General features: G+C 42.7%; 2 protein-coding genes and 1 long non-coding RNA gene across 7 annotated transcripts in view; 2 read left to right on the forward strand and 1 right to left on the reverse strand.

Annotated features, from left to right (window-relative positions):
* The first annotated feature begins 2,307 nt into the window (after positions 1 to 2,307).
* SLC25A30 (solute carrier family 25 member 30) lies at positions 2,308 to 15,003 on the forward strand. Of its 2 annotated transcripts, XM_087757774.1 has the most exons (11): positions 2,320 to 2,446; positions 4,374 to 4,404; positions 5,646 to 5,724; positions 7,157 to 7,304; positions 8,034 to 8,128; positions 8,409 to 8,494; positions 9,747 to 9,846; positions 10,739 to 10,859; positions 11,380 to 11,518; positions 12,544 to 12,624; positions 13,398 to 15,003. In XM_087757774.1, exons 3-11 carry the CDS (start codon positions 5,661 to 5,663, stop codon positions 13,437 to 13,439), a joined length of 876 nt encoding a protein of 291 aa, XP_087613900.1. In that variant the 5' UTR covers positions 2,320 to 2,446; positions 4,374 to 4,404; positions 5,646 to 5,660; the 3' UTR covers positions 13,440 to 15,003. The 2 variants fall into 2 exon arrangements, with proteins under 2 accessions (XP_087613899.1, XP_087613900.1); XM_087757773.1 differs by lacking the exon at positions 4,374 to 4,404 and having other exon boundaries at positions 2,308 to 2,446.
* On the reverse strand, positions 2,584 to 16,237 carry LOC148055886 (uncharacterized). Its single transcript, XR_015704773.1, has 3 exons — positions 15,901 to 16,237; positions 8,092 to 8,198; positions 2,584 to 2,728 (listed from the first exon to the last, which is right to left on the reverse strand). It is a non-coding gene; the product is annotated as an uncharacterized LOC148055886 (long non-coding RNA).
* Positions 16,238 to 16,348: 111 nt separating this feature from the next.
* Positions 16,349 to 23,309, forward strand: part of COG3 (component of oligomeric golgi complex 3) — a 43,927-nt gene continuing 36,966 nt past the window's right edge. For 3 of the 4 annotated variants that reach the window (XR_015704585.1, XM_087756530.1, XM_087756531.1), the window contains exons 1-7: positions 16,349 to 16,656; positions 18,845 to 18,991; positions 19,539 to 19,600; positions 21,303 to 21,468; positions 22,265 to 22,339; positions 22,462 to 22,554; positions 22,865 to 22,990. Coding sequence is in view for 3 of the 4 variants with exons in the window: in XM_087756530.1 (XP_087612656.1) it covers positions 16,495 to 16,656; positions 18,845 to 18,991; positions 19,539 to 19,600; positions 21,303 to 21,468; positions 22,265 to 22,339; positions 22,462 to 22,554; positions 22,865 to 22,990 (831 nt within the window). In the remaining variant the exon portion in view is untranslated. Of the gene's footprint in view, positions 16,657 to 18,844; positions 18,992 to 19,538; positions 19,601 to 21,302; positions 21,506 to 22,264; positions 22,340 to 22,461; positions 22,555 to 22,864; positions 22,991 to 23,309 lie in introns of those variants that run through there. The other variant, XM_087756532.1, reaches the window with a different exon arrangement.

Raw genomic sequence — 23,309 nt, forward strand, 5'->3', positions numbered from 1 at the left:
GCCAGAGGAAAAACGATTTTCCATTGTGAGTAGCAGTGGAAACAGTGAACCAAGAATCAGCGCACAAAAAGCAGAGCTCTCTGGTAGAATTGTTTGAGGGTGGCCCTCTTTTGTGTAAAAAAGAAACGCAAAAAACGTGTGAGGAAACTCAGGAGCGGTAAGGTTAGGGGTCTGGGAACTAATTAATTAAACGTTAGCCCTACACAGCCCAGCAGGAAAGAACTGGCTTTTGGACAACTCTGTTGTAAGACTGTGTAACCAGTAGCACACCAGTAGCACATGGATCGTTCAGAGGCATGTGAAAAGATGCTGAGCACCAGAGTCAACTGCTGATATGGGACTAATGTCAGGCTCAAGGCAGCTTGCCAAAAATAGTCTATTGGCTGTCAATAAAAGCATTACATATCTCGTAGTATGAATCGGGTTGAAAATACAAGAAAAGAGGTTATTCAGAGGATCCACCCAAAAGTCACCAGAAGTAACAAAAGTTAGCCTGAATTCCTCTTTCTTCAGAAGTACGTGGTTGAGTAACAGGTACTTAAGAAACGTGATCAGGTGCAAGCTGTAATGTGTGAGCAGGAACCGGTTTGCATCAGAGATAATAAAAACCGGCTGCCTGCGGAAGGAGCTGGCCAAACTCCAGGGACAACTTAAGGTCAAACTGGAACTGAAGTCCTTCTCAAGCGGAGACAGAAATTTGGGAAGTTGGAAAACAGAAGTGGCTCTCCCGCAAAATCACCCAGCGTTAGAATCAGTCCAAATGATCTCTGTGCAAAAAGAAAGGAGCCGTTCAAAGTTTACCTCAAATAAGATCCCCCCCCCGCTGTAGATGTAAAACCTGGACAGTACTAGACAGTCACTAGGAGTTGCAGGAGGGGTTGTGGACGTGAGTACCAATGCTGAGGTGCAAGTTTGTACCTACCCTCCGAGAGGCCCGTCTGCAAAGACAACTTTGCAACACCGCGATTGCAGCATGACCTCTGTGGGCTGCCCGTGCCGTAGCAACAGAAATGTGAAATTTCTGGGAGGTCTGCGATGGAGTTGGGTGGTTGTAGAGAACTATTTTCACCGTATGAAGCATTTAACAGCACACTGGGACCCAAATTTTGAATTCCTTATGTTTTATTGACAGATTCACGTAAGGCTATAGCCAGCTGCTTAATGAGAGCGAAACAGGCATTACCCCCTTCCTCTAGCTTAAACAGAGCGTCTCAGCGGCCAGCCTTGCCCCGCGGTTACCGTGGGATGCTCTGACCTTCCAGGGGCGAGGTATGCCGTCCGCTCGCGAGGCGGCAGAGTGACAGCGGCAGCGGGGCTGCGCCACGGGGCAGGCCCCACCAGCGCAGCGGGGCAGGCCCTACAGGCACGCCTGGCAGCTCCTCAGGCAGAAAGGGCAAGCGCTGAGTTGCCAGAACAGGGCTGCGTTTCGGGGCAGAGAAAGAGCTAATTTCAACTATTTCACAGGGAGTCCTGGGCTCTGAACCAAGGGAACGGACTAGTTCTGGTTCTCGTCCAGTCTTCGCGGACTGGTCGCTGCCAGCTGTACAGCGGCTGAGACCTGCCCTCTCCGATAGCCCCCGCGTTCCTCTGCTGGCCAGGCAGGGTTACGGTGGCCACAGCCCAGGTCCTGTACTGTCATCCTTCTGGAAAGGCGTTGGATATACGTTTACCAAGCAATGTAAAGCTTACACACTGAGTGCATAATTTCAGCGTTGGTAATGTAAAGAAACATAGTTAGAATTGCACAAAGCTGCATAATAATAATAATAGAAATCACCTGTGGAACTATTTTGTCAAAAATATTCAGCGGGGTATTTTAAAGAGCAAAGTCGATATTGAAACCCACCCTGCCCCTTTCTGTCCCTCCGCAGAGCCCATATCCAAGGTTGCTGTACCGACTTAAGGAAGCTTAACCCAGATACTGCTGTCGTGTCGCTAGGCAGCACAGGCGGCCATCAGCTGTAAACCGGGGGACAAAATCAATGTCGTTACAGTTCACGATGGGAAGAAAGCCCGAGGGGTGAGTGACCGGCTCATTAACCGAGGAGCACCGAAATACCCGGCATACCTGTGCCAGCCTCCTGGGGCGGCATTGCTAGTGGAAAATACCACCCTGCCCCGCCAGCCAGAAGTCTCCCAAGGCCGGCGGCGGAGGGAGGCTGCTGACTGGAAAGACAGGGCGGTTAATTTTTTTCCCCCGGTTTATTGCAGGCCGGCTCGGCGGGCCCTTTAAATCCACCCCGTCCACCCGCCAGCCCTCGCCGGCTCGTCCCCTCAGGCGAGCCCGCCGCCAACGCGGGGAGCGAGGCGGGGCGGGGCCCCGCGTTCCCTCAACGGCCGCCCCGGCTGAGGGGAGCGGGGCAGGGCTTTATAACCGGCGGGGCAGCGGCGGGCCGGCGGCGTAGCGTGGTGGCGGGGGTCGGCGGGGGTCGAGGAGGCCTCGGCGGTAAGTGGGGGGGTGGCGGGCGTTGGCTCCTCAGAGGGCGGGCGGGTGTCGCTTCTTACCCCGGCCGGCGAGGCGGCGGAGGGGCCGGCGAGGCCCCAAAGGGGGCTCGCCGGCCCCTCCGCCGCCTCGCCGGCCAAGTGCTCTGAAGGAGGGCGAGGTTTTCCCGAGCTTTGCTCGCCACCCTGCAGAGCCCTCCACCCCCGAGCAGGGACGTGCCTCTTCCTTCTCTTCGTTCTTTTCCCCTCATGATGGCGGGGCGGGGGCTTTCTCTGGCGTCCGTACCTGTAAGACAGCTGGTATTTGGCAAGAATTTGCCGCGATGGTTGCTAGCTTTAGCCCTGATTTTTTTTTTTTTTTTATTTCTTTCTGATGATCCTTCACTGCTTGAATGCAAAGTCTGAGCTGTGTGTCTGCAGTGCAATCCATGCAGTTAGAAAGTATTGCTTGGATAGCTATCTTTATGATAACTTATAGGACTAATAACTCGTTTAGCATAAGCCTTCTGTAACATTCAAGGGTCAAATCCATTTTAAATAGCTAAAACTACTGTAAGCTGGACTATACTGTGTGTCTAGATTACCAGCAATATTGTTAACCAATAAAGAATTTGATATGTAACTTTTAAAGTCTGTTCTCTAGCAGGGAAATATCTAAATATTTGTTTGAATTGATGCATTCTTTTATGCAACCTGGGCTTTTGATTTTAGTTCAGCCCCACTGCCAATTAAAAGCAATCGGACTTGCTTCTGACTTTTGCAAAGAGCGTGTGGATGAATCTCTGTATTAACCTAACCCAGTCCTTTAGGGGTAGTATCACCTCTGTCATTTTACTGATGTTCAGGGAACAACAATGTATATTTGATACAGATGATTTCCTATGAGAGACCTCAATTTATTCTATAATAAGGGCTGGATTCTGCTTTTAAGTAGTTTGCCAATTGAATTGCCGATGGAATTCTTTTGAGGAGATGCTTACTATTTTTATTGGTGTAGGGAAGAAATGCTGAGTAAGAAGCAAAACAAGAATTTGGAAAACAAGACAGCTGAGGTGAAAGGGCAAAGTTGCTGGTGTGTTTTTTTGATTTTTTTTTTTTTTGAGATAAGCTCTGCCACTCTGCTCTAATTTCTTCCTGTATGTATGGGAAGCTAGAAGGAGGGATACAAGGTAGAAATAAGTGGAAAGACTCAGATGGTTAGTTTGGCTTAAGTAGCAGGAAAGGAGAATAGTAAGCCTTTACTTTTATTTATGTACCTTTAAGAGGTACAAACCTTGACAGTGCAATGTAAGCCTTCACCTTGGGATATGGCAAAGGAACGGTGTGCTACAAAATTTCTACATTAGGGTATCCTATACATATATCAAAACTTCAGCTAATATTAGTAGATCTGTGTGCAAACTGAAAACTTTATTTGGCAGTGCTTGCATACTTCTACATTGTGTCAGTGCTCCAGAATTACATAGAAAAACTGAGTAGCTTTCATTGCCTAGACAGAGTGAAATACAAACCAAAGTACAGCTATATTTTAGTTTTATCAGTATTTGTGATAAATGAAAATTTGTTTTAATGTATTGAGGGGGAAAAAAGTTAACTGTATTTTCAATTTTGACAAGTTTCTCAAAAGCAAAGGTCATGCATGTGGCTGATAGTGGGGAAATCGAGCTTGGCTTTGTCTCCATTAACTAAATGATCAGCCATTAATCGTGGCAGGACAGGAATATGAGGAACTTGGGACTGGAAGTGGCCTCCCTCTGGCACAGTGTCATACCCATGTGGCTCAGCTGCTTTTATATTGAAAAGCTGGCATAGCCTGTAGGTCCTGATCTCTGTACTGCACTCTTTTTGGCAATACAGTGGGTGCCCTTACTTGCCTTTTCTTTGTGTGTGTTTTGTTTGTTTTTTTTTGTTTTTTTGGTGTTTTTTTTTAGATCAGTGGTGTTCTCTGCAGCAGCCTAAAGAGTAAGATGGATTTCTGTGCATTTGGTTGTTGAGTATTTGAAATTGTGTGCTTTGAGTTCCTATGTTTTTTTATTGTATTGAGTGTTGGAAGACTGAAGACCCAGGTAACTCTTCATGAAGTAAAGATGATGAAAAGGAAAACTAGGGCTGCAGCAACTATTCAGGCATGCTCTGTGTCTGCAACTTCTGTTAACTTTGGACACTGGATTACTGGCACTTCTAGAGGAAGTGACCAAGGAAGGTTCATCTTTATAAAAGGCAGTGCTAAGTAACTGGTGTGTTTGCGATATTTTCCAGCTGGGCAGTACAGGTGAATAAACAAAGTAACAGGGAACAGAAGTGCCAAGGGAAATAGTTTCAAGTACAATTATTCCACAAAACTAATTGGCAAAAGATAACTGTAGAATCCAATGTTTAGGAGGGTATTACAGAAAATGGGGAATCGAAAGTATTTATATTACAAGGAAGGGAAAAAATAAGCTGTGGAGAGACCTACTTGGTTTTGAGAAGGGCAATCTTGTATCGGTTGGACTAGTCTCGTTTTGCAGTTCTTATCTCTTTTCCAAGATAATTGGATTATTTTAGCATCTTGCAAAGCATGTGCTATCATTAATTATGGTTTATGGTCGCTTTGTCAAATGCACTAAATTGCCTTCTGAGTTAGAGCAGCCTTTTTTACTGTAAAAGGCCTTGTGCATCTGATTACCCTATTTTCATATAATATTCACAAGAATGAATATTGTGAACACTGGTAGCAGAAATAGGCCTTAATGGAAGCAAAATGTTGTATGCACCCCTATTTTCAGTCCAAGTGTACCAGCTCAGCTCATGTTAATGTTGATACCAGGAAAAAAGGGACAGAAGTTCAGTAACGACTGTCTTAAAGTTCCATTTGACTGCAGGATGTAGTCAGACTAATTCAGCTTGGTAAGAATCGTTGGAGGCTATTCACTGCAGCGCTCCTTAAGATCATGCCTGGGAGACAAACTGCTTTTATTTTTCATGATGGAGGATAGTGGTGGCCCAATTACATAGTAGAGACATCGATTTGAACCCAGATGCCTTTGTGCAGTATTACTGACTTTGTTCTGATTGTCAAAGGTATTAAACGTTTTTTACCCTGAGTATGTTTGGAAGGTCTATCTTAATGGACAAGGCACAAAGTTTTATTAAATGTTAGTATGTATATTTGTACAACAGATGTACCTATAGAAGCATTAAACCATTGTCTTATTTCACAGAAAGAAGAATCAATAATGTCAGCACTAAACTGGAAGCCCTTTATCTATGGAGGTTTAGCATCAATCACTGCAGAATGTGGTAAGCTTTTACTTAGTTGTTTACATGGTTTCCTTTAATCAGCCCCTTTTAAAACAAGGTTGGTTTCATGCTACCAGTGGCACAGTAGTATATGGTGTAGGAGTTTTTCTTTACTGCTGACTGAAGAGTTGCTCAGAACTTTGTTACAATGTCAGAACACTTCTGTCTGTAAACTCGCATCCCATGTGAGTCTTGTTTTTATACAAACTTTGCCTTTGCATTCCAGTATTTGGTGTTTGTTCTTCTGTCCCTAGACAGTGGTCATATGTATACACAGCTTTTGTTTTGCTAGAGTAGACAAACTAAGCTCCTAACTTGTTAATTTTTTCTCCTAGCTTTTCTGAGTAGCTACATTGCAGTTTACATTCCCTTTTCTTGAATGCGAGTGGCTGATTAGATTTGAACACAAATTCAGTTAGTGTGCAACATAGAATAATTGCTATAGTGAGACAGTGCATCTGATGTTTTAGTGTCTACTCTAAAGATAAACCTAAAATACTAACAGAAAGTCTTATCTAAAATGCATGTACATGAAAATAATGGAAATCTGGATTTTCATAGTAGCAGAACATAGTCTGATGTGGTGGGCTTGCATGTGAAGTCTGCCTAATGAAGTAGGTGTAGTATAAAACTACACTTAAAACTACTACTTTGTTTTCCTTTGCTACCTGCTCTTATGAATCTTGTTCAAACTTGAGTTTGAAACCTCTCTTATTTGACTTGACTGAACTTGGCAAATAATGCCAAGAGCTTCATGAGGAAGACAAGCAATTCATAAAAGCCTTGCTTATCTGGTAAACCTCGTTAGAACAGATGTAGTTAATCCTGACTTGTCTTTGTGTTTAGATGAGTACTGAATGTTGAGGTGATCCCTTTCCTAAAAGTAAGCTCTGGAGGACTATGCTTTCTAAACCCTTTCATAAAGGGAGCATGGAGGGTATGAACTTGACATAGCAGTAGGCTACAGGAAAGCAATGACAGAAATGGGTACTGCTGCTATTGCTTTTTTGGATTCTAGGCTAGAATCTGCATGGCTTGTTCTGTGGAATTTATGTCTTTGCCTTCAATGAAATGCTCTTCAAAGATGTTGGCAGAATACACATGCAGACTCTGTACTTGATTGTGATTGCAGAGTTCTATTCAGTGGGGCTGTTTACAACCAGGCAATACCATGTTGCCTGAAAACATAACAAATGCAAAATGTAAACATAGGAAGTAGGTAGGGCCTCTGACAAGCTTTTAGAGGAAACAAAGTGACATAAAATGAACCACTTGTTTAAAAGAAAGTCTTGGTAAGAGAGACTTTTTTTTTTCCCCGGCAGTATTTTTATATATTTTAGTATATAATAAAGGCTGCTTTTTCTTCTATCATGTTCTTTGTTGTCTTTGGTTAGGTAAGTACTTGATTAATTTTCTCTGATTTTTCTTTAAGGTACTTTCCCCATTGATCTGACCAAAACACGTCTGCAGGTTCAAGGTCAAGTTAATGATGCCAAATATAAAGAGATCCGCTACCGTGGAATGGTGCATGCACTAGTCAGAATATGCAGAGAAGAAGGATTGAAAGCTTTATACTCTGGGTAAAATTAACTGACTTGCAGTAATGGTTTATGAACAGTATATTGATAAGTATAAGCCCATAGTGTGTGAATTCTTGGGTTTCAGATTTACAAGGTATTTGATTAGCCTCAGTTAATCTAGAAGTTGACAGCCCAAGCTTGGATTGCTTCAATCTTTGCACTCTGCAATAGCATTTCATGTTTAAAAAAAGCCCAAACAAACCTACTTGGAAAAAAATAGCTAAGCATAAAGTTATTCTATACAATGCTACTATGGTTGTTCCATCTCTCAGAAGAAAAATTGAATTAACCTTTGTGTATACATGGGCATGCTTTTCTTTAAAACATGAAAGATGGTGGGGGAAAGATGTAACCTGCAGATAACATTTCGGACAAGCTTGCCAGCTATTTTATAGATCACAAGTTGAGGTGTGCTCTAATAGTAATCCTTTGACAGTTCATTTGTGTTCTTGCAGGCTTTATTTAAAAAAAAACCAACCAAAAATGAACCAAAAAACCCCACCCCCAAAACCCAAAAAAACCCCAATAGTACCCCCCCCCAACCCCCCAAAAAACCAAAAACCCAACAAAACCTTGTTTTGTCTGTAGTGAGTTTAAATTGTTGATTTTAAATGAACAAACCTTTCTCTGGTAGATATCTTGTGTTCAGTCTCTTCTGCTCTAAAAAGTATTTGCTAATAAGTCTTTTGCAGTTTTGAGCATAAATATTATCACTGCCTATTTTTACAGGATTGCACCTGCAATGCTACGCCAAGCTTCATATGGAACGATAAAAATAGGCACTTACCAGAGCTTAAAAAGAATGTTTGTTGAGCATCCAGAAGGTGAGTGGGTTTTTTCAATTTAATTGAGGACTGGTTTGCTTGAAGCAGGTTGTTTCCATTTGATATCTTACTGTAGGGGGTTGAACAAGTCTACTGAGAAAACATTCTTTGTACCAATTACAACAAAGTGAATTGGCAAGGAAAACTTGTCAGAGCAGTTTAAGGCTTCTGTAATTGGCACTCTCTCTGGTTAAAGGGGGGGGTTGCATCATCATCCTGCCCTGATGCATCTTCAGCTTTGTAAATCTGCATCTAAACTCTTTTTCTGTTTATGGAATAGATGAAACCCTGATGATAAATGTTCTCTGTGGCATTCTTTCGGGAGTAATTTCATCATCTATTGCCAACCCTACAGATGTCTTAAAGGTAATTATGTGTTATGTAGAGTTTGTCCTTAGTCTTTGTCCTCTCCTTGAGGAAATGCAGAATCTCCTGATGAATACAGGATTTGTTGTTTTGTAACCCTATTTATTCTCATCTCTTAACTTCAAAAAAAAAAAAAAATCAGTGGCATCCTGAATTCTTGGAACCTCCTTCTGGTCCGTACTAATTATTTGGAAGTATGCACTGGGAAACTGATGGCTGGGGACGTAGTTGGATCCATGTAACTTTTTCTGGGGGCGGGGAGAGAATCATTTAAGATGACTCTTTTTGTAACTTCCATGCTATAGTGTTTGTGTGAAAGTCACACTGCATATTTCATCTATACTTCTTGGTAACACTGTTGTGCTAGGATGTTTCTCGAGCTCAAAATAGGTGAAGATCAATGGAGAGGCTAGTGAGTGCTACTTGTACTGTATGATTCTTTAATCCTTTAGAGAGGCTTTGCAATCCAGTGTCTCATGGAAATAGTGTTCTAGCATCAAAGTGGATTGGTGAAACCATCACCTCTTTAAGAATCTCTTAGCTTAATGATAGTCAATGACCTCTTTTCCAGTTACTTATAAGTATTTAACTTACAAAACTGTAGCATGTGACTTGCATGGCTGCTTCTTATGAAAAATTCATGAAAACTTTCTGTTCTTCTGAAACTATTAAAAGCTTAATTCTTCATAGGGCTAGTGTGGTTATGTAGAGGCATTTCAAACATAAGCTTCTATTTCAAGTGTGGCTTCAATTAGTTATTTCCCAAAATTATTTCCATGGACAAACTTGCTTGTCACCAAACTTGTATTTGGTAGTTACCATGGCAGTTTCCCAAGAACATTCTTAGCAATCCACAGGGTTGAAGGCTGTGGTTCTCACTAGCTGAAACCTTAATCTTTTTAACCTTTCATTTTAACACGTTCCTGTGAGAACACTGTAAAGGACATTCTGCAGAACCCATCTGTCAGTCTAATCTAAATGGGGTAGTGTACAAGTACAGAAATAGACATGACTTAATGCAGTTAAGAACTACACCACGTACTCATTCAAAATTAGCAGCTGCATTGGATAGATAAGGCACTTCAAAAGATTGCATCATGGTTATGAGAGTGTCAGCTATTTGTATTCAAAGAGAAATTGACTTTTACTTAAAAGATTGTGACTTAATAGTTTAATACTTTTTACTAACATTTTATCGGTTATGTGTTTGAATAGTATTTCTTTTCTAATTTTATATTCAAATGAATCTCAGATCAGAATGCAAGCCCAAGGCAGTGTGATTCAGGGAGGAATGATGGGCAACTTCATACAGATCTACCAAAACGAAGGCACTAAAGGATTATGGAAGGCAAGTTTTTTGATCTGTATCCTACACTTCAAGTACACTTTCTTGCTCAACTGAATTTCATGTTCTTCTACAATATTCTCAGCCAAAATATGGAGAAGTCAGTAGCTAATATGTATGTAGTTTGTCATGACTACTTCACTGCTGGTGTCTGGGTGCGTTTTGACAAAGGGTTACTGCCAGTCTTGTGTTCAAGCATTAGCCACCTCATAAGATAGGGGAGAGAAATGGAGGCTTAAATTAGGGTGACTGGCTCTCTAGGACTAGTTCAACAACCCTTCGCAAAGACACCTCTCAATCTGTGTGCTCTGCTCTTTTTAAAACATATACTAAAGAACATCTGGAAGTAAAGGTACTAAGGAACATCCCCTCTAGCTCAGGAATTCTTGTACTCGGTCTTGTAGGTTGTCTCGTGCCAATTACAGTCAGTGACTGTATAACAACTGAAGACCAAGAATGGACAATTGTTCTGAAACAGCTGGAAAATAGAAATGTTTTTCTGTTAGTGTGCTTTTCTCTGCAAAGTTTCTTGATCTCCATTTTTCTGTTCATCTTCCTTACTTGTCAGTTTTTCAGTTAGCAGAAAGGGGAGCCAGTATCACCTGGTTGTTGAGGTCTTAACTGATTGTTGATGCAAGAGTTCATCTGTTAGGCAGAGATGGAGTAGCATAGAGGAACTGAAATTGCCGTTCAGTATGAAAAAGTGATTTATCTATTGATTTTAATCTGTCTTTTTGGAGCACATACATCTAAGACTTGTGTTAATTAGCCTTATTTGAATTCACAGTGTTCTTAACACATTCATGGTGTGTTGCTTTGTATTATAAAAGCTAGGCTCTTCTGATGGTGCACGAAGGTTAACTTTAAACTTCAGCTATATCCTTTCTTTTGCCAGGGAGTATCATTGACAGCGCAGAGAGCTGCTATTGTTGTTGGAGTGGAACTGCCAGTGTATGACCTTACCAAGAAGCACATAATGATGTCTGGATTTATGGGAGATACAGTATATACTCACTTCCTGTAAGTTTGTATAAATAACTACTTGCATAGCTCATCATTTGTTAGTTCTCGTTATGGGGGATGAATCTTTTGATTTTTCTGTCATCAGTCTACATCTAAATATAATTCGGATGTTTTTATGCTTTTTAATGCAATAGCATCTCAAGTGGTAGCACATAGCACAGAAGCTAATTTTATTTAGGATTTGGATTTAATTTTCTTTTGAATATGGAATTTTGGTTTGTGGATGATCTGAATCATTCAGCTTTGCCAATCGAGATTAGAGGAAAGTTCCAATTAAATATTTGCTATTCTCAAAGGCACAAACGTGTTCCAGTATACAGAAACTATATATAAGGGCTGTATGTCAAATCTTGAAAATGATGTAAATAAAAAGCAATTTTTCACATCTATTAGCTGATGTAATTTTTAACTAAAAGCATTAAGCACGCATTATTACTGCGTGTTTTCTGGGGAGGGGGAATTCTTGTGCACCTTGAAATGCGGTAGGTCGAATTTCATTAAACCTTTCTTTTATTAGCTCAAGTTTTACTTGTGGGTTAGCTGGAGCCCTAGCATCCAACCCAATTGATGTTGTGAGAACACGCATGATGAATCAGAGAAGCCAACAACATGGGGGACACTCAAACTACAAGGGTACTTTGGATTGCTTGTTACAAGTAAGTGGTTCATGTATCAACGTAAGTAGAAACTGGTGCCATCAAGCAATAATTGTGGTGTAGAACTTGAAAATGTTCTAAGTTTCCTTAGAAATTAATCCAAGTAACTTAGATATCCTTTTTGCCCTAATGCTCAAAAGGACTGTACTGCCAATAATGCAGTTGGTGTGGAAAGTATCTGCTGTCTTCACAGAAGGCAGGAAGAACGTTAGTATGTACTGCAGGCACTGACTTCCTTTTGGTGCTTGGATGAGGAGACTAAGTCCCTCAGTGGCACCGTCTCCTACTTAACTTTATACAATGTTAGGATATTGATAGGAAATTATAATTTCATAAGTCAGTTCTTGAAGAACAACATCTGGGGCAGATGGCTTTCTCTGTTGCTTACTGCATAATGGAAAGCCTAGTACAGCCAAAGGCAATGTCAGTCTCTGATTTTGATTATTTTGGCTTGGTTTCTTAAATCCCTAAATTGGGTATGAGGTGGGAGCATGATGGCCTTTTACATGGAGAAGAGTGGATAGGAAGCTATTGGTCTCCAAACCGTTGACTGAACAGTCCAGTTTGTATAACAGTCCAAGTCGTGTTGTCTGGTGCAATTTTGTGAAGTTCATAAAAATTTCAAGGGGGTGCCTAATGTGAGCGGCAGGTCTACATGCAGTGAATTTCAAGGGGGTGCCAAATGTGAGCTGTAGGTTCACATGCAGCGCTCTGCAAGGGGATTTTTTTTTTTGGGGGGGGGGGGGGGGGAAGTCCAGGAATGTGATTTGGATGAATCTGAGTTGGGTACTGAATGACATAGACTGTATCTTTACCTGCCAGGTAGTGCTGCAGGCATGACTAATCTTGGCTGTATCTAGTGAAATGTTTCCTTGTCCCATCATACAATATGTTTAAATCAAGGTTACAGCACTAAGCCATCCCCTTGTCTGGTATAGAATCTTGTTAGCTGAGATGCTGTCTAGATTTCTCACTAATGAAGAGTTACTTAAGTGTGTTCTTGCTGTGTTTTTTTTTTTTTCCAGACATGGAAGAATGAAGGCTTTTTTGCTCTATATAAAGGGTTTTGGCCAAACTGGTTAAGACTTGGTCCTTGGAATATCATTGTATCCTTTTCAAAGGTGTGCAAAACCATTAAGCTAGCTGTACAACAGCAAGTATTGACAGACAGTTTCACAGAATGCTCAGTGTGGAAAGTGTCACGTCAGCTCAAATATTCCCTTTTTATGAATGGAAAATTGTGTAGCTGACCATTTTCTTAGTCAACTGTTGCTGAGCAGATTGAATTTGTGGTTCACACAGAGCATGATCTTGCAGAACATTTTTCTGTTCCTCCAATTTCATACCTGTCCATTTCCTTAGTTTGGAGCCTAGTACTAAATAAAATTGACCAGATGAGTTGTTAGGAATGGGGGCTATTTCCAGAACTGGGGAAACTGTTGGCAGTTAGCCATGAAATCTTTTTGTTTATCTTAATCTTGCAGAATTTTGTTTTTGTTTCAAGAGCCAGCTGATCAGAGCCCTGGAGAGCAGGTTGGTAGTAATGTTTGTTTTTTTTACCATGAGCAAACCTCCTTTACCCATCAAAGCTAAGTGAGTAAAGACTCTGGGGGGGCTTTCGCAGTATTCTCCTGCCTCCTCAGTCCTGTGTTTAAGATCCTGAGCAATAGGGATGGGAAAATAATTGGCATCGCCAGCCTTAAAGCAAATTTCATTGTTCTGCCTAGTACCGCGTAACAAAAATGCCCAACCAGCAGCATTGCATAGCAGGGAACAGAGAGTGGCACAAAGTGTCACACCGATGCAGCTGTCCTTTAGTAGCGACGTGACCATTTTGCGCCGCGTGAACAGGAAAGTTTTCCTTAACCAGCTGTTCCAGTTCTTTCTGACATATGAACAGCTGAAGAAATTGGACTTCTGACATGCTCAACTGTACACTGAGTTCTGTTAATGTACTGTTTGAGTTCAGAGCAACTTGTAAGTTGTCTTGAGTATTTGCTCTTTATTGTCTGAGATGCTGGCCAAAGGAAGAGGTCGCTGCAAGACTGTTGTGAATGAGAGCAACCTGGAAGTGACTTAAAGGCAAACTGGCTCCTGTGACAATGGCTTGCTCACGTGATGTGGTGGACAATGATGTGCTCTATTTTCTAGACTGAGCCAAACATGGTGGAATACGTTCTGTCAACTGTTTAAGTGTTCTTGAATGTGAAGATACGTAATGCAACTTTATGGTGTTGAGACTCGGATGCACTTGGATGTTTTTTTTCCCAAAGGCAAAGAACAATCTTTCTGTAAAGGACGATAGGTAGTACCAAGGAGCTGGGCTTTTCCTGCTTTCAGAAGTGTGTACAATTTGACTGCAATAGTTTCTAGTTTCTAATTAACTGGAAGGGTCACGAGACATCTTTGCAGGCTTTCAGTTCTGCAAAATACCTGCTGCAATACAAAAGTCCGCTTCTGGTTTTAGAGATTTCCTGTGTTCTGAGTCCTTAGATGTCTGCATAATTTGCTGGGAATAATCCAGCTTCATTTGAAAGCGTGGTTGCTCCAGTTGTCAGTTTTGCACAGCTTGAAGAAAGTTTTTTTCCAATGTACTGTTCTTGATTTTCAGCATAAGTGATTCTTGAACATATTAATATGTAAATTGCAAGTAGGAATGAGGTTCAAACAAGTCCATCCTCATCCCCCTATCTTGCAGAGAAACTTTCCATGCTTCTTCCATTGTTGGGAAGAACGACTTGTAAAGGATACTGGCTGTTAGGTGTCATCCGCAAGATGCGGGTTTTACCCGGAGCGGTTCAGGCTGTGTCACGTAGGTGCCTATGTGGAAAGAACCAAACCCCTCCAAAGGTATGGCTACTGTAAAGTTTGCTTTCCTTTTAAAAAGACACCCAAACCCAGAACTTCTGAGCGCTTTCACGTAGCAAACAGGCCCAAGTTGCTCTTCCATGCAAGTAGACACTTTATGTAGCAATCAACTGCAACTTCCTTAAAATGTTACCTTTTGGCTTAAATGTATATCAAAACTTCAGGGCCATTCACTAAACGCTTAGGTCAAGGTTCCTGCAAATGTTGCTGTTGAATTCCAGGAAGGGAAACGTGGGAGATGCAAGCCGTACAGTGGTCCTTCCGCGTTTGCGGAGGGTAGCGAAGCAGGACGCACAGCTTTGGATTTTTGTGGCATTGTGTTAAATATTTTTGGTAAATCATACATTCCACTTAAAGAAATTTCATTGCGATTTCAAAATTACTATAATCACTTAAAATTACTAATTTTGAATTCACAAATGGATTTTTAAATGCACAAGGCACTTTTTTCCTGAGGTACAATGTTTTTCTATGTATATAGGTATGCTTATGCGCAGTGTTTTTCTTAGAGCTGTTTCTGTGCTTTCATAGAAATATTTGTAAATATTTTTTGTACACTATGTAAACTAAGTGTATGTTTGACGTTTTTAAGCTTATTAAAAATTTTAAAATCATCATGTAATGACTCCAAACTGCTTTCAGTTTTTAAGTTTCAAACGGGGGCAGGATGGGTGGGCTTTCCGATACTTCAAGGTGATGAACAAAGGAAAGCTGTTGCTGGCCTTGAGCTGTATGATGTTATTGGTTGGTTAGCCAAGGCAGACTAAAGTTGCCGTAGTTAAAAGCTTATCTTCCGGTAACTTACTGGTTGAATAACATGCATTAACCATGTTTTCACTGGTCTTTGGTGTATCTTAAACTGCAAGGCCATTTCCCACTCTTATTATGAAAGCTGCTTGGTCTGGAACGGGTCAATGTGTAGCAGCAAAATATGTTTTATTACACTCGTAACCGGAGTGGATTTCTGGCGTTCGTGTGTGGTAGCGCAAGTCTGACGGACGCAGCTCTGCGGGGATGAGGAACCTACCAGTTTGGAGTAACGGGGCGGGAGCGCGCCGCACCGGTTACTCTGCGGGGCAGCTGGAGAGGGACAGATGGACAAGACAGACTGAAATTAACTGCTAAGCACTGAAGGCAGACAAACAGTGAGATGGGAGTTTGGGATCTCAGCTGAAGGTGACTGCTGCAGTGAATACCTCAAGCTCTTGAATTCAGACCTGCCTTAGTTCACATTTCGTTTAACGTGTAATGATGAAAGAATTGCGTTTACAGAAACTAACGGCAAACCAAAGATAACGACGGGTATTTCCAAAGTAAAGAACGAATTCTGCAGCAGGCTCTGCGGCACGACGGAAAAAGCAGCTGCGGCTAACGGGCGATGGTGCAGAGGAACGCAGGCCAGCTCCGTCGTGAGGAGGCCGGGTGGCGACACCAGGGCGCGGGCGCCGTCTCCCCTCGCGGACCCGGGGTGACGGCGCATCTGACGGTGTCGGGTGCCCCGCTACTTCACTTACCTGTTTCAGGAGGACGTTAGTCGTCACGTTACGTTAAACTAGATCAAAAACACTGCTGCAAAAGCAAGTCTTGGTTATTAACGCAAGTGGTTTGATACGGTTGAGCGCGGGACAGAGAGCTGCTGCCCGGGGAAGGGGTGCCGTGGCCGGGGTTGTCCTGCAGGCTCCCTGCCTCCGCCGCCTCGGGAAAGAAGGCTGCAGGGAACGGAGGGGACGAGCCAGCTGCCAGCCCCGGCCCCTCTCCAGGCTGCCGCTCGGTGTCCCCGGGGCAGCCGCAGCCCCGCGGAGGCCCGGGCCCGGGGGACGCGGGCGCACCAAGGCCCGCTGGTGCCGCGGCCGCCTGCGCTCCTCCCCGCCGGCAGGGGGCGCCATCCCTCTCTCCCTCGCGCTCTCTCTTCCTCTTCCGCCCCTCGCTGACGCACTTCTCCTCCCCACCAATGACGCTACTGCCACGCGACGCGGAGCGGAGCGCGCCGTGCCTCCCCCGGAAGCCCCGCCGTTCCCCCGCCTTCCCTTCCCTTCCGTTCCGCGCCGCTCCCTCGCCCGGCCCGGCCCGGCCGCCGCTCGCCCCCCCCCGCCCCCGCCGCCGGCAGCATGGCGGAGCCGCCGCCCGCGGATCCGGCGGGCAGGGAGGTGCGGGACCGCCTGAGCCTGTGGGACCGCCGCCCGCAGCCCGCCGCGCCGCTCAGCGACCGCCAAACGGACTCGGTGCTGGAGCTGAAGGCGGCGGCCGAGAACCTGCCGGTGCCGCCCGAGGTGAGGCGGCGGCGCTGCCCGGCCCGGAGGGAGGGAGGGAGGGAGGGCCGGAGGAAGGGATGCGCCGCGGTGCCACGTCGCCAAGCGGCCGGGGGTGGCGGCCCGGCCCGCTGGGGCCTGCGGGGCCGCCGCTCCCCCCGTTTGTAGGGGGCTCAGCAGCGTCTGGCGCGGTTTCAGGCCGGCGGGGCCCTGGGCCCCCCCCCCGCGCCGCGCCCACAGCCGCTTCCCCGGCCCGTCGGGCCGTTTCGCCCCCCCCGGGAGCTCTGGCCCTTCCTTCGGCCTTCCCCAGCGGCCCCAAGCCGCGGCGCTGCCGCCCGCCCGGCCTCGCAGGGCGTTTGTGGCAGCTTCCCTCTGAAAGTCCAGGGGGCTTTCTCTGCCTGTCCTCGCTGCTTCCCTCAGCTCGTCAAAGTTTGTCCTCTTGAAATTGAGAGCTTTTGCTGTGGAGTCACATGGTTTTGGTCCTCTCAGTTTCATCCTGGTCAATGCACAGCTGCTGGTACCAATGTTACCTCCTGGTACAACTTGCAGGTGATTCAACGAGCCAGGAACAGTGGTAAAAAGCTAATAATTTGTCATTACCGTGGAAGACGTGGTCTCCCACTCATTTATAAAATACCAGACTCTGACAAGGTGGTTATTTATGAATGCTCCCTTGTCTACAAAAGGAGGGGGAAAGAAATGTTTGCATTCCTTAACCGCACTTTTAATGAGAAGTTTTGTATTTGGACAGGATCATAGCACAAGATATAGTGCTGTAAAATCAACAAAGCTGGCTCTCAGCAAGTGTTTGAAAGGTCAAGATAACAAACGGGAGAGGGTAAAGCAATTTCTTCCTGAAATGCACCTGTTTCATTTCGTGCTTCCTGGTTTCTTTTTTGTGTAAACTGTATGCAACTGTACTAAAGTAAACATTGGCAGGCATCCAAAATGATTGTAGAAGGATGTGCTGCTATCGGAGAACGTGCTTAAGGATCTAAAACAGCTTTGCGACAAGGCAGGTACCGTACCTGCCAGTCAGGACAACAGGGACGCCAAGACATCGAGTCCTTCAGTTGGTCTTGGCTCCTGCTGAAGTGGATTGGGACAGTGGCGCTTTGGCTGTTCTGAAATAGCAGACTCTGATGGACTCGGCTTTTCCTCAGTAGCAGTCATGAGAGAAACCCTGGCTCCTCAGCTAGCATCCTGCCTGTTTTGGGGGGCGGGGGGCAGAGATACGTGGAAGTTGAACAAGATAGGTCGATCTGTCTTTTCTCAAGTAGCTGAAATCCTGATCTTTCTTTGCCAGACTAGTATTACCAGGCAATGAATATTTTACTAAGTGAGTAATTTTCTAGAGAGATACCAATTTGTATTTAAGTAGTGTTTTCTGGTTTTATGTTACTGATGTTCTCAGCAATAGAAAACATACTTTACTCATCAAGTGATTTTAAAAGGGTATTACATTAATTAAGAGTATAGAGCAATATTTGCTTTCTTGAATTAATTTCTTCCATATAAGCTAATTAATAGTTTCCAATCATACTTAAATACAATTTCTCTCAAGTTACTTTTTTCCATATTTTTCTTGCTTAAAAAAATCATTGTGGCTGATAATTCCCGTTCAGTGGAGCTATTCCTTGTCTTCTAAAAAAGCCTTTCATTTTAGCTTGACTTCTTCATTAAAAAACATTTGAAAGAATATGAAACACTATTTCCTGGATAAATTCAGGCAGTGTTAAGTCTTGAATTTTCTCTGAATATCTGGCAAAAAAACCTGACAATTCCTGTGCGGTGGTGTTGCCATGTAGCATAGACAGTTGTGGCATTTATTTTTACTTCTGTGTGTGTTCTGAATTCTTATATTCTCAGATACTTTTCTGGTGCATTTCTCCGGATATAGAACCAGTTAAACTGGAAATTAAAGTATAGCTCATCAGTATGTAAGGTACATGTACGTTCAGTTTCTTTTCTGACACAGACATGTACTTATATAAAATGCTGTATAATATTTTCTGATTTTAACTAAAAAAAAAATTAAGTGTTTCTGAATATATAGATGTGGTAGTTGTTGATGTATTGTCATCCTGATAGATAAAATGTCCATTGCATTTGTTTCTTCAAAGGTAGACATTGTGTTACTGTCGTTGAGCTGAATATACTAATTCTTATCAAGTTCTCTAACTGAAGTTTTGTGGGGTTTTGTGAACAGCTTCCAATTGAAGATTTGTGCAGCCTAGCATCCCAGTCGCTAACTGTTACGCTGACAGCTGCGGTGCCAGAATCCACAGAGGATGTCCTCTTGAAAGGATTTGCCATACTAGGGATGGAGGACGAAAGAATTGAAACAGCACAGCAGGTAAGTGATGCTGAACAATCTGCAAGTTGCAGAAGTCTTCTTCGGAGAATTCTGTGAGTTTCTGTGTCCCTTGCCTAGCTTTTGGTGGGTTTGTTAAATTTTTTGGGCCATTTTCAAGGTGCATGAAGAAACTCGGGGCGGGGGGGTGGAAATCGTCGAAGTCGTAGCTCTTAAGCAACAGATACTTTTCACATTTTGAGTGGAGTCTTATGTGAGAGTAAGGCACCCCTTCAGTAAGGTGGCGTTGCTCATAATATAGAAGAATGTCGTGTGCCCTCCCCCCCTTTCTAATGTGACAGCCTTGTTGTTGTGCAAATAAAACCAGATGAAATTTGGTCTTTCTCGTTTTAATTTAATGGAGTAATAGAATAGAGTATTTCAGTTGGAAGGGACCTACAGCAAGGAGTTACAGTTCGTTTTCTTGATTAATAATTAAGTTCTGAAACATCTCTGTTTTTAACAAAAGCTCATCTTCATTTCATAGATCTGATTTTTTAATTGATTGCATGTGATATCTGTGTTGTTCACACCATAAAATCTCTTCTAGTTCTTCTCCTGGTTTGCTCAGGTACAAACACAGATGGATCAAGATGAAGGTGCCAAGTATAGGTACGTGTTCTTCCTCAGTTCCTTTCATTGTAAGCAATTTAAACCTTGAAGGACTTAATCTTGTCCGTATAGTATTAGCATGCATTCGGATTCAGCTGGCGGGGAATGGGGGAATGTTGTTGGAACAGCTGAAGCTTTCCAAGGCAGTGTGCCCCACTCCCATCCTGAAGGCTATTGCCCTTGTGGCAGAGCAGTTAAAGGGACGCAGATTTCCTTCTGAACTGCCCAGTATATTAAGACAGATTGAAATTAGTTTTGGCTTATAGATAGGGATGTAGACAAAGGCAATCTAAGAGCTTTCATATGCCTTTTCAGCTGCTGCTGCTATTGAAATGGCATCCTCTGAGGGCAAGACTGTAAGCAGGTGTGGCTGGTAGTCATTTCTGCTCTCGCCATTCAGTTCACCAGTGACTATGGCTGTTATTCTCTATCTGCATTCCCTGCATTCCTTGACACTTTGCTCAACTCCAGTTTTGAGACTTGGCATTCTCATCTATTTTTGTCTAACTGACCTTTCTGTCAGGCTCAGAAGAACCCCTTCCCACTGACTTTTGCAGTTACTCCTCAAGAGTCTGAAGTACAGCTGAATGGCTTAGCCAAATGTGCTGATGGCTTTTATGGAAACTGGCTTGTGTTTTCAGACTTTACAAACTTGCCCTTGGCCACAAAGAGATGCTGCTGTGTTCCTCTCTTCTGTTTTTCTCTGCTTTTCTTTGATCTATCTCTTCCTCTCTTGCTCTGACATTTGAGGACACGACGATTCTTAGAAGCAGAGGTTTAGGCATATACTAAGCCCATGATCAGATCATTAACAACCTAAAAAGAGTAGCACCCTTGCACTTTGACAGTTGACATGTTCATAATAGTGCACACAGATACTTCAGGGTGCCATGGGTGCAGAACGGTTTGTAGGATGGCCAATATGTAATTGTTTGCAGGAGGCCAGAGGAGCAGGAGGCAAATAAGTTCTTTGCCTGTTGTACACTAAAGGGTTGTGCGTGACTAGAGAGAACTGTGATTTTACTTTCTGCTTTGTATGTGGTAAAGTAGAGCTCAGAAGTTTTAGCTGACATCCAAGAGTAATTCATTTTAAATGATGTTTTAGTCAAGCTGAACGCTTGCCATATATTCAGTGATCGTTTAGAGTTTATATCTGCATTGAGTCTGAGACAAACTTGGTGACATTAGATACAGGATCTATTTCATGTAAGCCTCTTCCAGTCCTCACAGTAAGTTTGGAATCATCTGGATAATTTCAGCTACTTTAGGAGAGTAAAAGTAATTTCTAAATGGAAACTGAAAATTGTATAGAAGAAGAGACCCAAATTAACACTCCTATTGGAAGCAAGGCAGGTAGAATTTGGCTGCTAGCAGTAGCCTTCAGTAGTCACTATGTTTGTGCTGTCCATCTAGACAGTATTCGCATGCTCTAAACGAGCTGTGGTGCATGCTGCCGCTTTCTGGGTAGGCTTGCTATAAGGAATGTCGGGGAAATGGAGTTACTGCAGTGGCTATTCCAAACCCTATAGCTCTGTTATTTCTGCGGATCACGAAACACCTGCTTGTTGTGCACTCTTGGTTGGTGCAAGTGGTCTTTTATTCCTAGAGGGGGAAGGGTAGTGGCAGTGTCCCTGCAGGCAGCTGGATTTGCAAATACAGAAAGTGAAATTTTACTTGTTATCTGTCGATTCTCTTTTTCTAGACAGATGAGGGATTACTTGTCTGGGTTTCAGGAGCAATGTGATGCTATCTTGAATGATGTGAATAGTGCCCTTCAGCACCTGGAGTCACTGCAAAAACAGTATCTTTTTGTGTCCACGAAGACAGGAACGCTGCATGAGGCCTGTGAACAACTTCTGAAAGAGCAGGTAATCTTTGATGGGAGGATCACTGGAAACTTCTAAGGTACCATAAACAAAAAGTTTCTTTTTCTCAGGTTAGGGAAACTTGTGGGCTGTGGTGACAATCCCTCCATTTACTTTGGACCTCGTTTTTGGTGTGTTACACCTGTAGCTAGGGTGTCAGGCTCTGTGCAGTAAAATGTTCAGTATGTGTTGATATACACTTGAATCAAGAAGGATAGCTAGCTGAGGGGAGCTTTTGTAACTGATGCCTGACAAGTGCAAACTTCATTGAGATTAATAATTCATATCACTTACAGAAATAATTTGAACTGGTTATTGCAAGAAGAAAGATTTTTTTTAAAGTTACGAGCTTATTTCCCAGATACTTTCTTTCTCTTCATGAACTACTCCAACAGTGATATGAAGGTGTCTTTTTAGCATGACTGAATAAGGGAGAACTTTTAAAGGCTCCAGTCCTGCGATACAGGATTTCTACAGTTCTCTGTACTACTGATGACAGCATTGCTGTTTGTATGCAATAGTATCTATGGAATGCTGACGAACCTGTAGAATGTATGTTTTTACATACGCTATTGAGAGTAATGTGTCTTTTTGTGGTAAGAGAGAGCAAGAGAGCTCTGCTCTGTTCTGCATCTTTTGTTGTACTTATTTAGGTGCAAGTTATCTAGAGCTAGTTAACACTGGTGTGTGCTGAGAGCTGAAGGGGAGGCTGAATAATTTTATATATATATATATAAAAAATACATTTAAACTGCTTGCTAGGTTGCTGATTTTCTTTTCTTCATTGTTTTTTTAATAGTCAGAACTTGTTGACCTGGCTGAAAACATCCAGCAGAAACTTTCTTATTTTAATGAGCTGGAAAACATCAATACAGTAAGTATTATTTCACTGTTAATAGTCTTAGAAAATGAAAACGCACTGATCTTTTGAACTTTGTCGCCAGTACTAAGTTACTTGTGTTGCTTACAATGAGGCTTTTGTCTTGTTTTCCAAAGAAATTGAATTCCCCTACGCTGTCCGTGAACAGTGAAGGATTCATTCCCATGCTGGCTAAGCTTGATGATTGTATTGCATATATTTCATCGCATGTAAGTAATTCTGTATTGGTTTTAGTTAAATCTTAATAGTTTCATACTATTCATGCTATTTTTGTGGTGCTGTTTTTTTTTCCTATAAAATGTTCTCTCTGCCAAATACAGTAAGAAAGCAAAGATGATGGTTTATGAACTTAAGACATTTTTACTGAATATACTTAATATTCTGCTTAATTTTTATAAAATACTGCTTTTAGTTCGTACAAACTAGCTTTGCTAGCTAGTGAAAAGAGTATTTTAAGTTTAGATAAATTTTTGACTCTCTTATTGTTCGTATTTAAAATGGATTTTTTATTTCTTTCAGCCAAATTTTAAAGACTATCCTGTATATTTGACTAAGTTTAAACAATGCCTTTCTAAAGCTATGCACCTTATCAAGACATACACTGTGAATACGCTACAGAACCTCACAAGCCAGTTAATGAAAAGGGTAAGGTGAATCAGTAAGTGGTAACTCGAGCTGTATGGAAATGTCTGTTGTAACACTATACAGTTTTCTTCTCCTTTTTTGGTTTTTTTTTTGAGGGTGGGAGGTGTCAGCAGTTTTGTGTGAAAATAGGCCAGTCCCATACCACAGTGTTTGTGTAGATTGGCCAAGTTTCAGCTGAATCTGACAGAGTCCTAGTGATCCAAAAGATTTAAAAATAGTAATAATTAAAAGATCCTGGGAACTGAAGAAGGTGAATTGAGGTAGGTGAACAGTAACCTCAGTGAAGGCCAGGGATGGATAAAATGACTGTGTTAGAGAG

This window comes from Nipponia nippon, unplaced genomic scaffold, assembly GCF_047370975.1.
Source record: "Nipponia nippon isolate SJK-2023a ecotype South Korea unplaced genomic scaffold, ASM4737097v1 scaffold_2, whole genome shotgun sequence".
Classification (NCBI taxonomy): domain Eukaryota; kingdom Metazoa; phylum Chordata; class Aves; order Pelecaniformes; family Threskiornithidae; genus Nipponia; species Nipponia nippon.